The 15,210-nt window shown below is 39.7% G+C and overlaps 1 protein-coding gene across 1 annotated transcript in view; it reads left to right on the top strand.

Moving 5' to 3' along the window:
* The window catches only part of PCDH15 (protocadherin related 15), a 548,396-nt gene that overhangs the window by 422,477 nt on the left and 110,709 nt on the right, over nucleotides 1-15,210 (top strand). Inside the window, exons 21-22 of the mRNA XM_058671280.1 lie at nucleotides 8,562-8,699; nucleotides 11,010-11,122. Of these exons, the coding sequence (XP_058527263.1) occupies nucleotides 8,562-8,699; nucleotides 11,010-11,122 (251 nt within the window). The remainder of the gene's footprint in view (nucleotides 1-8,561; nucleotides 8,700-11,009; nucleotides 11,123-15,210) is intronic.

Below are 15,210 nucleotides of genomic sequence, written 5' to 3'. Positions count from 1 at the left end.
TTCTCAATTACTAATATTTATAATTTAAGCACCATCTCCTATATTTATACTACATATGAAATAAGTGCACTTTCACTTAGTTCTATGATACTAGTTTTTAAATTAAATTAAATACGTTTATCTAGTGACAATCAAAATGCCCCTAGAGATTTGTTCTAAATTGTTCATCTCAACAGTCTTATCTATGTTGTCAAGATTTGTATCACTCTTTCAGGGAAGTAGCTTCCAATAATACCGTGGTTCTATTTTGAAGATTTTATTCAGAAAGTAGTCAGATATTCTTCTAAAAGAGACTGTGTAACCTATTCATGAATTCCAGGAGGAAAAAATTATCAAAGAAGGTTTTGGTGAATGGAAACTGATGGTCAAAAGGATTGTTGTCCCAGCAGTTTATCAGTCTTTTAAAAACATGGTTAAGAAAATCCTTACCACAGTAGATATGCTTGGTCCGATTTACAGCACTAGCTGTCACGGTAAATAAGGAGGATCCTGAAAGGTTGTTCTGCCGTACTTCTGGCAGGACTTCACAGTCCATAGAAATTTGAAGAAGGATTTCATTGTACATACCCTTCAAAAAACTCTGAATTTCAGAATTAAAAAGAGCTCAATTTTAGCCACCATTGCTGTTTTTTAATTCATTTTTATTGGAAGGCAGACATACAGAGAGGAGGAGAGACAGAGAGGAAGATCTTCTGTCCACTGATTCACTCCCCAAGTGGTCGCAATGACTGGTGCTGAGCTGATCCAAAGCCAGGAGCCCGCAGCCTCTTCTTGGTCTCCCACATGGGTGCAGGGTCCCAAGGCTTTGGGATGTTCTGGACTGCTTTCTCAGGCCCCAAGTAAGGAGCTGGATGGGAAGCAGGGCCACCAGGACCAGAACCGGGACCCATATGGGATCCCAGCATGGGCAAGGCGAGAACTTTAGCAACTAGACTACCACACCAGGCCCAACCATTGCCATTTTTTAAAAATTTGTTTGTTTTTATTGCAATGTCAGATATACAGAGGAAGAGAGACAGAGAGGAAGATCTTCCCTCTGATGATTCACTCCCCAAGTGACCACAATGGCCAGTGCTGCGCTGATCTGAAGCCAGGAGCCAGGAACTTCCTCCAGGTCTCCCATGCTAGTGCAGGGTCCCCAGGCCTTGGGCTGTCCTGGACTGCTTTCCTAGGCTACAAGCAGGGAGCTTGATCCCATATGGGATCCTGGTGCATTTAAGGCTAGGACTTTAGTCACTAGGCTACTGTGCTCAGCCTGACCATTGCCATTTTAAAAGAGGAACCCTTGCACATTTTCTCACATTCCTAATTATTTAATGTTTGTGTTTCTGTAAATTCTTTCTAAAATGTATTCTATAATAATCTTTCTTCATGTTCTTTAGGCAAATAGGGCAAAATTCCAAAGTTATTCAAATAGCCTCACTTCCTATATGCTGTTTTGTATTGTAGGATTTCTAGCTGCCTCTCCATGAATTATGTTAAAGTCTATTCTGTAGTGTCTTTTGAAATTTGTTATTGTGTGATATGTATACACACACACACACACACACATAATCTCATGTTAGAAAAACATGTACCTAACAAGAAAATTGAACTAAAGAATAAAACTAAGTGCATTTCTGCTTTTACAAGAGTAGAACTAAGGATCGGTGTTGTGGCATAGTGTGTGAAGCAGCCACTTGCAACGCCAGCATTTGGATGTGCTCCAGTTCATGTCCTGCCTGCTCTGCTTCCCCTTCAGATCTCTGATTACAGTCTGTATAAACTATTCTAAAAATGTCGATCTCTGCATTCATTTGACATTTAACAATTCTTATGACAAATCCCTTTCTTCTAATCTTTGGAGCTATGCACAGCACGTTGATATTCTTTGCGCTTTACATACTGTGCGGTAGAACCCTAAAAATTGTTTTTTTTTAGACTTTTGTTGACTTATGGATTGATTCGTTGCTTATTTTGGAAAATAGGGTGATAGCGAGAGAAAGACAAAGAGGACCTGGAGAGAGTGAGCGAGCTTATCTTTCATCGGTTGGTTCACATGCCCAGGTTGAAACCAGGGGCCAGGGACTGCATTGGGGAATCTCAGATGGGTGGCCAGGACCTAAGTGTTTATGTCACCATCCACTGCTTTCCCAGGAGCTAGAGGGGAAGCACAGACACTGGGATTTGAACATGTTGCAAGTTGTGGGTAACCCTACAGCAGCTTAACCTGCTGTGCGGTGGTGCTGCCCTCCAGCAGAGCGTCTCACTCCTGTCTGACTGTAACCTAAGACCTGTACGTCAAGCTTTCACCGTTCTTTACTTCTAACTTCCCTGTCCAGGTTCTTGCATGCTTTTCTAACTTCTGTGGTATTGGCTATTTTATAAACTCCCTGAATAAGTGAGGTCATAGGATTCTTGTTAAGACTCTACTCATACGTGATGGTTTGAGTATTTATATATCACATTCAAATGCACCTCAGGTAGTTCTTGGAAAACATAAATAAAAGAAGATGTGGAATTTTCATGAAGTTTCTGAAGAGTTTCCATATATCAGTTATTAAATTGTATGTGGTATAAGCTCTGTGGATTTTATAAGAATGGTTTCTTACATTATAATATTTTGTCATGTCTGTCATATGTTAATGAAATAAAAAACCAACTAATACGTATTAATGTTAAAAATTTAGTTGATCTATTCATAATGATTTTTTTATGTTAGCATGCTAGAAAATCTGTATTTCAAATGATTTATTTTTTTCGAGGATTCGCACCATAATGGTTTTTGATCCTTCCTAAAACTCTGTGCATTTGAGCTGGTTCATGTTATAAATTTCCTAGGAGCAATGTGAGGAATGTTGATCAAAGCTGAAACTCAATTACCTATGCCTATGAGATAGTCTAATTATGTTAACAATGAAATCAAGATTTTAAAAAATGTTTTAGAACAAAGACACCAAATGAGAGCAAGGATAAAGGGGAAAGACAGAAAGGAGAGGAAAGGGGAGGGAAAGGGGCAGAGCTCTTGAATGTGCTGAAGAAGAAATTGAGGAATTTTAGGTCTTAGGTTAGTTATAGCATGCTATTTAAAATATTTTAAAGTCCTATAAAATGCAAATTATCAACTATATAAATATAAAATATATTGTATAAAATATGTGTATATAATATATAAAATGTAAAACTTTGTGTAAAATAGAATGGTACACCCTGATAACAAGATGTAGAGGAAGCAATTAAAATGCTTCCGCTAGGTGGCAGGCACGACTCTGTGACTCCTACAGTATGTGCCAGGGTGCCTGAGTCCTGGTCTGGGCTCCGTTTTCAAGCCCCACTTCCTGTGAATGCACACCCTGGTGATAACCCATCCTTGGGTCCATGCTGCCCCCATGAAAGACCCAGATTGAATCACAGTCTCCTGATTTCTGCTCTAGATATCGCAAATATTTGGGAAATGAATTAGAACATGCAAAACCTCTATCTGTTTCTGTCTCTGTGCCTTTAAAATTTAAAAAAAATAAAAAAGTCTGCCATGGGATAGTTCCTCATATGAGGGCTGTTCCTTCATGATATTGTGGCCATTTATAAAATAATTGAAGTCATAAAGTTTAAAAAAAATTGTTGATGGGGCTAACATGTTATGTATAGTTCTTACTCATATCTATAACAACTCCCCAGGGAAATTTTCAGATGTTCTATGTAGCGAAATATTCTGAACACATAAAAGATAACACTTTATAACACAGAGACATTTATATTGTTAGAATTGTATTTATGAACTACATGAAATATGTTCTCTTTATATTAATAAAAATAAAAGAAATGGTCACAAATGTAATGCCAATGGTTTAACTTCACTTAAGACAACATGCTTAATGTATTTCTCATGTTTAAAATTTCTTGACAATAATTTTTTATTATCATAAGCATTTGCACTCACTGTACTGTAGATACAAGGAACACTTATGATGACAAAAACTATAAACTTTTTTTTCTTGAAATTACACATGGCTCAGTGTGCTGTTGTATTTGCCTCTTCATCTAAAATGAGAGCTGGAGTATGTGCTGTCTAACTTCCTGGACGGTGCACTAAGGTGAAATTTACTAGAGCATCAGCTTCTAAAGCATCTCTCCCAAGTAATTTGGCTTAAGTGCATTGTCATGCTGTTCCTCTGTAAAAGGACTATTTAGTGTCATTAAGATATGTTAGAGATAAAATATGCAAAGACCTGTGTCATAGAGTAAGGCAAGTCTGAATTTAAAAAAAAATAACGTTGATGTTTTACAGCTAAGGAGATTTCAGGACAAAAATTAATTCTTACAGCCTCAATTTTAGAATCTGTAAAATGTGAGCACTTATTCATCCCATCTTCTGGATTTTTCCCAAGCATAATCTGATATGTGATGAACCACTTAAATTGATAGCTTACGTTGGTTATCATCACTATTATTAAAGTGTAGTTTTCAGTGTGCATTATTTTTGATAGGCTGATTCTTTATACATAGTGAATTTTTTCCTGTGTGTACAGTTCTGTTTTGTGCCTTTTCAGTAGCTGAACTGACCACCTACCACTAGGCGAAATCAGTATATCATATGCACATAGCATCTTACAGCTGACAGTCCCATAATATTCTCTCACGATTTCTCCATTGTTCTGTTTTTCCTAAATCTTGAAATAAGTGAAGGCTTTAAATGTCACTTTTAGAGTCTGGGAATACTTGACACATGGCAATTCATTCGCTTTCTCATCCTTTGAACACTTCTCGAGTCCCTCAGTGGCCCAAGTTCCATTCATTGAGTTCTGATAGAGTCCTTTGGGAAAGTTTAAATTCCTTCTGTGGAAGACAAATAGAAAATGAGGAAACAAATAAATTGCATCATATATTGCAGGTAGAGAAGCAAGGGAAAAGGAAGCTGCCATTTGTTACCTAAAAATCTGGGATGCAAGTGTATCAGACATGATAGGCAGGGACAAGGACAATGTGTCCAAGAGGAATAAATAAGAGCATGCAGTTAAATAAGCGGAAATCAGCTGTTTGTAGCATCTCATAACCCAGAATATGGAGCTTGGCTCTTCTGTTAGTGAATAACATCATAGGAGGCTTTCAACCAGAGTTTATGAAGTGCTTTACATTTTAAAAGATAACATCAGTAGGTATATAGGTAAACAAGTGAATACACATATTCTTATAGATGCATTGTATAAGGAAGACCAGCATATTGCGAAGTAAGATGCATTGCAGTTCATATCTCTACTCTTAAATGAAAGGAGGACTCCCAGTGAAAAATTTAAATATATCCTGACTTTCTTTGTCTATACTAGCCATGCCATGATGCACTTGAACAACAGAATGTTAGACTTGTAGCTATACTACTGTAGTAATATGACGCGGTGGGGGAGGAAGGGAAATAGTGGAGAGTAAAGTGGGGAGACAGAAAGGGGAGGGAGAGGGGAGATCCCTATCTATAAAATAGCATCATGGAAAATAATAAAAATAATTTTTGAAAAATCTTACAGGTAGCACTTGTCTGAGAGAGATACGGTCATTAGAGTATTGGCCAGAAACAGAGATGATTTGGTTACAGGATATTAGAGAAAGTGAAAGGATTAATGAGGTCATCATCATAGATCTTAATATAGTTCACTTTCATAGAAGATGGGAACATTTTTCTAGAATATAAGAGATACAAAATTGGAAAAGAAATATGGACTTGGGTTTTAAATAAGGCAAATTAAAAATAGAAAAAAAATAGAATGTCTAGTTGAAAATTGTATAAACATGTCTAAACTTTAAGGGTTCAGAGTTAGGCCACACATTCAAAATTTGGAAATTATGAACAAATTCAAAGTATTTAAAAGTATCGGATCAGAAGAGTAAAGATATGAAACACCTGTTCTAGCTGTAGGCAACTGCCTTGGTTGCCTTGTATCTAAGCCAATGCTATGCCTGCCCGTGTAGGAGACCATGACTGGGCCAGATAGCATTACCCACAGCTTACTGGCAAACACAAAAGCTAGAGCTGGGGGCATGCCTGGTTGGGCTGGGCTACAATGTCTGACCCTGAGTGTCAAAGCATGGAGTGGGCCACCTCAGGCTGGGCCACAGTATCCACCAGAACATGAGAAAACTGAATCTGGGAGCAGATTTTGTAGGTAACTTGTGGGCTTACCTCTCTGGGACTGCAGCATCCACTAGTTTGTGCAGAGAACTGGGTTGGTGTCAGGTTGAGCCAGGCTAGACCATGGAAATCACCTGACATTCGCAGGAGCTGGGAGTCGGCGGAGGGATGGGGTGAGGGGAGAGGATGTGAAGGGCTGCAGCATACACCCGTGTATTCAAGGACTAGGACTGAGGCCAGATCATGACAAGTAGGGCTGCGATACCTACTTGCTTGCTTTAATGAGGTCAGAGACGGAGCAAGCCTGATAGGGGCACTAGGAACTCTCCTACTAGGCTGCAGCTCCTGCTGGGGAGCACAATAGCTTGGGCTGGGGGCAGCACACAGCACTCCTCAGTATTTGAGTGGACCAGTCTGGGGACAGGCAAGGCTGGGTCAGACTACAGCCCTCATAGGGATGCACAAGAGCCAGGACAGGGTGTGGGTATGCGATGCCAGGCTGGGTTGAAGCACCTCCCACAGCCACAGCACATGCAATATTCAGGGCTGGGAATGGGCTTTGTAGCGGAACTTTGGAGACACCCCTGCTAAAATGTAGCTCCCACTGGTGAGTGCAAGAGGCAGTACTGCTGGCAGACTGGTCTGGGAATGCTGTAGAACCCTTCAGCATGTATGTGGTCTGGGATTTGGGGTGGGTCAGACTCAGCTAAGATCCAGCACCCTCTGGCACTTGTGAGAGCAAGAATGAATGTTGACAGGCTAGGCTAGGCTGCACCTGCTAGTTCACATAAGAGCTGGGTGTGGGGGTAGTCCAAGCTCAGCTAGGATGTAGCACCCACTGGTGAGGGCTGGAATGGGTGCAGGCCAGTTAGGCTAGGTCACAGTACCTGCCAGTGAATTCCAGGACTGGGGCCCAGCCATATCATTCTGGACAATGACACCTGCCAACACATAGAAGATCCAGGGCTAGGAATAGACCTAGTAGGTGAACTTGGGGAACTATCCTTCTAGGCTGCCATTCCTGTTGGTGAGCATGAGAACCCGTGCTGGGAGCAGACTAGATCAGGCTTGGCTGCACTACCTTTCAGCATATGTGTAATCTACTTCTAGGGGTGGGCCTGGCTAGGCCAGTCTACAGCACACACTGGTATGAGCAAGAGCCTTGATGGGACACAGATCAGGTTGGGTAGGACTTCACTTCCAGCCAGTTCATTTGAAGTCTTGGAGTGATCCAGGCTTGTCTAGGCAACCGCACCCATTGGCGAGAGCTCAGACTGGAGACAGACCGGGATGAACCAAGACCGGGACAGGCTATCTCACATTGGCCCACAAAACGTGCTGGCTTATGCAAAACCTGGGGCGGGGAGTGGGCCTGGTAGAGGAAGGTGGAGCACATGTGTCTGGACTGAGCCTCCCCAGTTGCTGATGCCTATGCAATCGACATTATGCCCAGATGCACACAGGCAACATGACAGCCAGCTCATCTAGGCCAGCAAAGGACGCCCAGTGCCTCCTCAGAGGATGGAAAGCAGAACAAGTTGAACAAGTCTTCTGTCCAAGCTTTGCAGCATGCTCCTAGGTCTGTGGATATATTAAGGAGGGCTTTGTCGATCGGTAGACCTTGGAAAAATGTTACGAACCCTGGAACATTGAAGCCAAAAATGTCTCAGGACTATCAAAACCACTCAAGTAACACCCTCGGAATACTCTTTCCCACATCGGGGTCTCAGAAGATGCACTTCAATGCTTGAAATCTGTTCCTTTTATATGAACAAAAGAGAAATCAATGTTTCTTTCTTTGTTTTTCCAATGTATCTTCATGTATCTTTACAAGTTCGTTAGAAATTAAAAGTATATATGCACTGTATTAACATGATTCGTGCGGAAGTAAACACTCATTAACTATTAGCTATCATTATATTACTATTATCTCTATTCATAATGTTATCCTTAAAGGTTTTTGTAAGGATTAATCTAAGTGAATTACATGGTAATTACCACAGAATTAAAAGTAAATAATTTCCATTTCCTTCTCTTCCATGCCCATTTTCAGAATTTGCCATGATCACCCTCACTTTGTCGTATTCTGCATGTCACACATTTTAAATAATGGTGATTAAAAAACTTTTTATTTGTCTCAAGAAATAAAATATTAAGGAGATCCTGGGTATTTTAGGAAGCAGCTGCTATTCATATAATTAAAGGAAAGTAAAAGAGAAGATGCCCAAGGGTACCATTAAGTTTTTCTCTTTCATAAATCTTTTAAAAATAACCTGTGGACAGTTCGTTGGTTAGGATTGGATTATACTCAAGAGCTAACTGCTGCATTTCAACCTTTAAAATTGTGACATGTAATTCTTTGCTCCCATAAGGTCATTGATTGAAAAAGAAAAAAAAAATATTGTAACACTATTGGTGTACCTTGTTTTTGTTTTATAACAGCAAATGAATTTCATTTCAGGGATTACCTGCAAGTCGAGTGAGGTACAGAGTCGATGACATCCAGTCTCCTTATCCTGCCAGTATTTTTGATGTAGAAGAATCTGGAAGAGTGATAACTCGGGTCAATCTGAATGAGGAACCTACCACAATTTTTAAGGTCAGTGCATTATCTATGTTATATATAAGATGTTTTAGTTTTGATTCAGTTTGACTCAACTGTGATGAGTATTTCCTGTGTGTTTATTTTTTCTTTTTTAATACAATTTTTTTCTCCAATGAAATGGAAAAAAAGACATTATCATATTAGTGATAAATAGAATTTACCTTTTTGACCTCTGTTTATAGTGTTATTGGGTAATTGACGCAAAAGACAGAGGACACCTCAGTTCTCACAAAAAAGAATTTTCAAGACTTTCCCATTTCTATTAAAGATACAAACTTCCTGCAGTATTTGAAGAAAACCTATGTTCTTAAAACACGGTTTCTGGGAGGGGACAGAATAGATCAGCTAGAGGGTAGGGACAAAAGTCTTCAAAAGGCCAGAACTGATCACCTGGTCCAGCCCTGGGGAGGCTGGAGTCACTGCCTGCTTGCCATTCTCCACGGGGCTGCCACCTGACTGCCAGAGAGCTGCTATTCTTATGATAAAAAATAGAAGCAAGGCAGAATTTGCTACTTTGCCTTTAGAAAGCTCAAAGTAGCGGAGAAGCGAGATCTGTTGCATTTTCAAAGGAACCCTCTTTTATTATTTACCTCTCTGCCCATTACCTATCCGTGATGGCGTGGCTTACAAATATTAAGTATACAACTTTAAAACAATATTCTAAGGTAATTCATATTGCTTTTTTAAAGTCAATAACATATTTTGCATGATAAAAATACTAATACTATCATTTTAACAATTCTATGATGTTCTATGAGTGCATGGAAATGATTTTTCCTTTCAATCTAATACCTTATTGTTGGATTTGATTCCAATTTTTCACCATAAATATCATCTGCCATGTTTTTTTTTATGTACCCAAAAGAACTACTACTGGATCAAATTGATGTCCTATTGATAGTTAAAAAAAAATAACACTGTGACAGACTCTATATTATACTGAAGAAGCGAATCTATTTTCTTAATACCACTTACCACAGGATCATATTATTTTCAATCTTTGAATATAATCTATATGCAAGATGTGTAAAATATCTACAGCTATTTGATTTTTTTAAGTTTCACAACAATCATGAATGGAATAGAATATGTTATTTGTTTTTACATTTTTTGGAATGGTCAAAAAATATTTGCTTTTGCATGTTAAAATACTTAGCTAATGCAATTCATTAAGTGAGCATTTCCATTTTACAGTAACTTTTCCATTATTTTTGCACTATGAATAAAGCCCTTGGTCTACAGTAACAAAATATGTTTGTAATTTAACCTTTTTTTTTCATCAGTGAGTCTTGCTTCTTGTTAGGTTTAGAGTTGCTCAAATAGCTTTAGAGAAAGCAAGAGACTGATGAATTGCTCCCTAGGGGGAAGTGGCCTGGGACCACTTCCAAGGTAGGGGTGACCCTACGAAGGAAGTGGCCACCTAAACTATGTAGCACTGGGGTCACCCTCTACCACTTTCCCAGGCCACAAGGAGGGAGCTGGATGGGAAGAGAAAGAGCCAGGACATGAACTGGCCCCATATGGGATCCTGACGCATGCAATGCAAGGATTTAGCCACTGAGCCAACGTGCCAGGCTTTGTTAATTGGTTTATAACATGTTCAATTGTAAAATATATTGTCATAACAAACTATATATAGATACCATATCATATAAGTAAAGTTGATTGTTTCAGTCTATAAAACTGTCACTTTACCATGAGACTGGTTTTATATAACTTAGTTTTTAAAAGATTGTATACCGAATATGTTAAACTGTAAGAATTTCCGGTATTATCCTCCAGAGTGAAGAACTTCATCCCTATAATCTTGCAAACAATTAATTCACAGAGAAAAATCAATTTCCTTTTATAAGCAAGCTAATTAGCTCTTTGCTATTGATGTGCCTGAATTTAACACTTTTTAAATACGTACGCTTATTTAAATTAATGTAAAACACGCATCAGCATACTTATTTAAAGCACATGTTTTCTAGTGTAGGCATCAGTGGACTTATACAAGAAAAGCTTTTTCATTGGAGTGATGTAGGATTATATGTCTCTTTTCCTGGAAGCCTTTTTAAAAGCATAGAGTTAGTAACTTCCTTGAGTCTTCTTACATTACGAATGAAAATTGCAAGCCCTGCCAGACTGGATTATTGTGAAGATTAATGAGAGCATAGCATCTGCTAACACAATGACGGCTGCTTGGTAGGCAGCAAGGAAAAGTGTGTTGATTCCTCTGCTAATTATGAACATATGTAGAAAAATGATGCTTGATTTTCTTCTTGTTTACGCTTCTAACATGAATTTGTACTACTTTTTAAGTTGGTGGTTATTGCATTTGATGATGGTGAGCCTGTGATGTCCAGTAGCGCCACAGTGAAGATTCTTGTTTTACATCCTGGAGAAATTCCACGCTTCACACAAGAGGAGTATAGGTATTGATTTCCATCAGATTTTTCAATACATTGAGTATTTTAAATGTATTTTTTCCTGTTAGGGTATGCTCAGAATTAATGCAATATGAATTTCTCAATCAACTGGGCTTCCAAATTATTGCAGTCTTTTTACATCACTGTCATATTCAGTGCTACATTTAAAATAGCTAATCTGAAAATTCAGTGAAAAATATATTATGGCAATATTACAGCAAGCTTTGGAAAATTCATATTATGTTTTGGGTTTATATTTAAACTCATGAATGATCACAATGGCAAGGAGACTTCTTTTGTTGGCAATAGAAGAAACAGGGAAGAAATTCACAGCCAAATTGAAAATTTATTAGAGATTAATAAATTCAAGTGGGTGGCTGTCTATTCACAGAAGGATGGAATGACCAGGTTCAGTCCTTCAGGAGACTGTGCTTTCCATACTTTTTATAGTTTGATGTAAGGGAATTTCAAGAAAAGAGAGGAATGGAATGAGACTGGATCAGCTTTTTTTTTTTAAAGATTTATTATTATTGGAAAGCCAGATATACAGAGAGGAGGAGAGACAGAGAGGAAGATCTTCCATCCGATGTTTCACTCCCCAAGTGAGCCGCAATGGGCCGGTGCGTGCCGATCCAAAGCCGGGAACCTGGAACCTCTTCCAGGTCTTCCACGCAGGTGCAGGGTCCCAAGGCTTTGGGCCGTCCTCAACTGCTTTCCCAGGCCACAAGCAGGGAGCTGGATGGGAAGTGGAGTGCCGGGATTAGAACCGGCGCCCATATGGGATCCCAGGGTGTTCAAGGAGAGGACTTTAGCCGCTAGGCCACGGCGCCGGGCCCCTGGATCAGCTTTTTATGGGTGTTCAGCCTTGGTAGATTTTGTGCCCTGGAGGTGCAAAAATGCAGACGCTGAGACTGGAGGCTGGTTAGACTGGTCTTTTGAAAAATAACATAAGAGTCTCTGATGAGAGACTTTCTATTTACTATTCCAGCTGCTTCCTTTAGTTGCTCTTTTCTTTATTGTTAGGTAGAATATATGAGGCTATTTCAAAATATCCTTCAAAAATGGAGTAAAAAATGCATTTGTTTTTTAAATCCATGCATTTATTCTTTAAATATTTCCATGAAATTCTTGAGTCCCCCTTTAAATGCATGAGTTTCCATTTTTTAATTTTTTGCTGCAAAATAATTTTTAAGATATGTTCATTTTTATTGGAAAGACAGATTCATGGAGATGAGAGACAGAAAAATGTTCATCTGTTTACTCACTCCACAAATGGTCACAACAGGTAGAGTTGAGCCAATTAGAAGCCAGGAGCCAGGGATTCCCACATGAGTGCAGAGTCCCAAGGCTTTGGCCATTCTCCAGTGCCTTCCCAGTCATAAATTCTGGCCTGCAAGGGAAGTAGATCAGCTGGGACACAAATAAGTAACTGTATGAGATGCTGGCACTTGCAAGTGGAGGATTAGCCAATTGAGCCATTGCAGTGCCCCGCCCCCGCTTCACCCCCCGCCCCCCCGAGTAATCTGTCAGTTATGGTTTTTGTCATTGGAGGAAAAAAAGTTCTTAACTGAGTATAGAAGTACAAAGCCAGGAATTAGTTGCCTGGGGAGGGGGTGGACATCGGCTGGAAGGTAACCAGGTGAACATAGCAGAGAGAAGGACAAAGCATTTCCAGGGAGAAAGCTAGCAGGTAGGTGCCTCTGGAAAGGAGAGGAGGAGAGACACTGCGGTTTTTGAAAGGGTTTTGGGATTTTAAAGGTTTCTTGACCTTCTCTTGTCTGGGCAGGAACCTGCAGGAAAGACATTCCCCACTGGTGGTCTCTCAGCCAGTTAGGAAGTGGCTAGGCAACTCCTGTGCCACCCACTTGAAGATGCAGCCAAAGTATTAGCAAGCTTAGATTGTCTCACTTTTCATGAAAGTTTTGAAATGCCATTGTATCAGATTTTTACCTCTAATCTGCTATGATATTTTCCATGTAATCAGTTAATATAGCTACCTAGATAGATCACTCAATCTATATGTAGATAAGAGACTAATATTACGGTACATACATTTAACTCTCCTTTCCCTCCCTCCCTCCCTCCTCCCCACCCTCCTCCCTTCTTTGCATCTGTCTCCTCCTGCACCAAGTAAAGACCCCCTGCATGAGTCTGGTGTCCTGGGTCTGTGGTGGCAAAAACTGAAAAGAGCTAACACTCACAATCCTTGTGTGGAAACAGAACTTAATGAAAAATGCAGCACCCTGTGAAACCAGTAAAAGGAATTCAGAGTTCAGAGGTTGCCTATTAGAGACACAGTTAACTATGTCTGCATGTTATTAGCATAGTCTTCAGTGGCATCCTGATGACCAGACAAAATTTAGTCAGAGATACTTAAGGCGCTGCAAGTTGTTTCACATCATATACAGAAGTGTAAATAAGGGGCATTTAGCTTCATGAATCTTTTAGTAGTTTAGTGTAACAAGATACCATTGGAAATTGAGTTATAGAATAAACTAATCTCACCCCCCTAAAAAAGATTTCTGATAATGGAAGACTTTATAATGTTCTCAGATTTGCATTTTAGTGCTTGTGAATTTCTAAGATTTCACCTAAGCATTTTAAGATATAGCAGGGACTAAGGCAATGAGGAAGGAAAATTTAACACATTGAATTGAATTGTTTCCCCCTGTAGTTATCTTTACAGTACTGTAGCATATATAGCAATGAACATTAACCAGTGTCGTGTAAACTATAAGAAAAACTGGCAGCTTGCTAGGCTAATAGGTAATAAGAGTCATAATGGAGGAGTCTGTTTAAAAGTGAACAAAATGCTTGCTTCTTCCCAGAAGGTAGTTTTATTAAGACAAAACTGCCCTCTCTACCTTTCTGAGTTTTAACTTACCCAGAGAATGAAAAGAAAAAGTTACAAGTCACACTTTTCAATTTTTTTTATCAAAGGTGAGCTAGACAAGCTTTGTCCCTGTCCTGTTGCTGATTGTTAGCAGTTGTTCTGGTCCCCCAAAATTGTGTTTCAAAGAGAACACTTGCACTGTTTTCTCAGGTCTTTTTTCCTTTGGAGCCCCTTTCTGTCATTGTAAATCTTGCTTTGAACTTTGAAATTATCTGCATGAAAATTTTTCATTCATGTGAGACAAGAATCGAGGTTGCCTTCATTTTTTGTGTTGGATTCGCTGCAACAAAATTAATGAAAAGCCCAAGCCAGCTCTGTTTGAAAAGGGCTTACTTTACCTCCTGTCTCTTAATACTGCCTCATTCTGTTTTTACTGCTATTGTAACTTGTGGACAACACTTCTTTTTTATGTGACACACAGTATTCTGCGTTTTTTCTCAAGACTGATTTTGTTTTTATTGGAACGTTAGATTTATAGAGCGAAGGAGAGACAGAGAGAAGGAACTTCTGTCCGCTGGTTCACTCTCCATGCAGCTGCAACGGCAGATCTGAGCTAATCCGAAGCCAGGAACTTCTTCTGGGTCTCCCAAGTGGGTTCAGGGTCCTAAAGCTTTGGACCATCCTCTACTGCTTTTCCAGGCCATAAACAGGGACTGGATCAGAAGTGGAGCAGCTGGGATATGAACAATACAGACAGGGAATACTGGACATGCAATGCAAGGATTTAGCCACTAGGCAATTGCACAGGGTCCATAATACTCTGCTTTTAGAAAATTTGACTGAATGGTGGTCTGTGATGTTCTCAAATTGAAAATGGGGTGTATAGGCAGTGAGAATGCTGTTGGTAAAAGCCACTTCACATGTATGCCTCTGCTTCATGTGATTTAGTCTTCTAGGTTCTTGCCCTTTACTTTAAAAGCATTTTAACCACTGGCACGAACACAGCTTAAACAAGTGATAAAATGTATTCAGAGGATGAGGAATATAGATGTACATGGGCCATGTTCAGGGAGAGTGAGCCAGAAAGTGAAAGGTAAGGGAGAGTCCATCCACAGGAAGACAAAGAACAAGTGGATACAAAAGGGTAAAAGCAAGAGTGAAGCAAGTGGCACTAGAACAAGAGCAAGAGAGTGCTAGCCCCCTCCCCAGCATGGGCTTCAAGGGGCAACAGCGCCCTCCTCAGATTCCAGGAAAGGCTGGG

This window comes from Ochotona princeps, chromosome 13 (assembly GCF_030435755.1).
Source record: "Ochotona princeps isolate mOchPri1 chromosome 13, mOchPri1.hap1, whole genome shotgun sequence".
NCBI classification, from domain to species: Eukaryota; Metazoa; Chordata; class Mammalia; order Lagomorpha; family Ochotonidae; genus Ochotona; species Ochotona princeps.
Note: the sequence above shows the minus strand (reverse complement) of the source record. Positions and strands in the feature narration are given on the sequence as shown.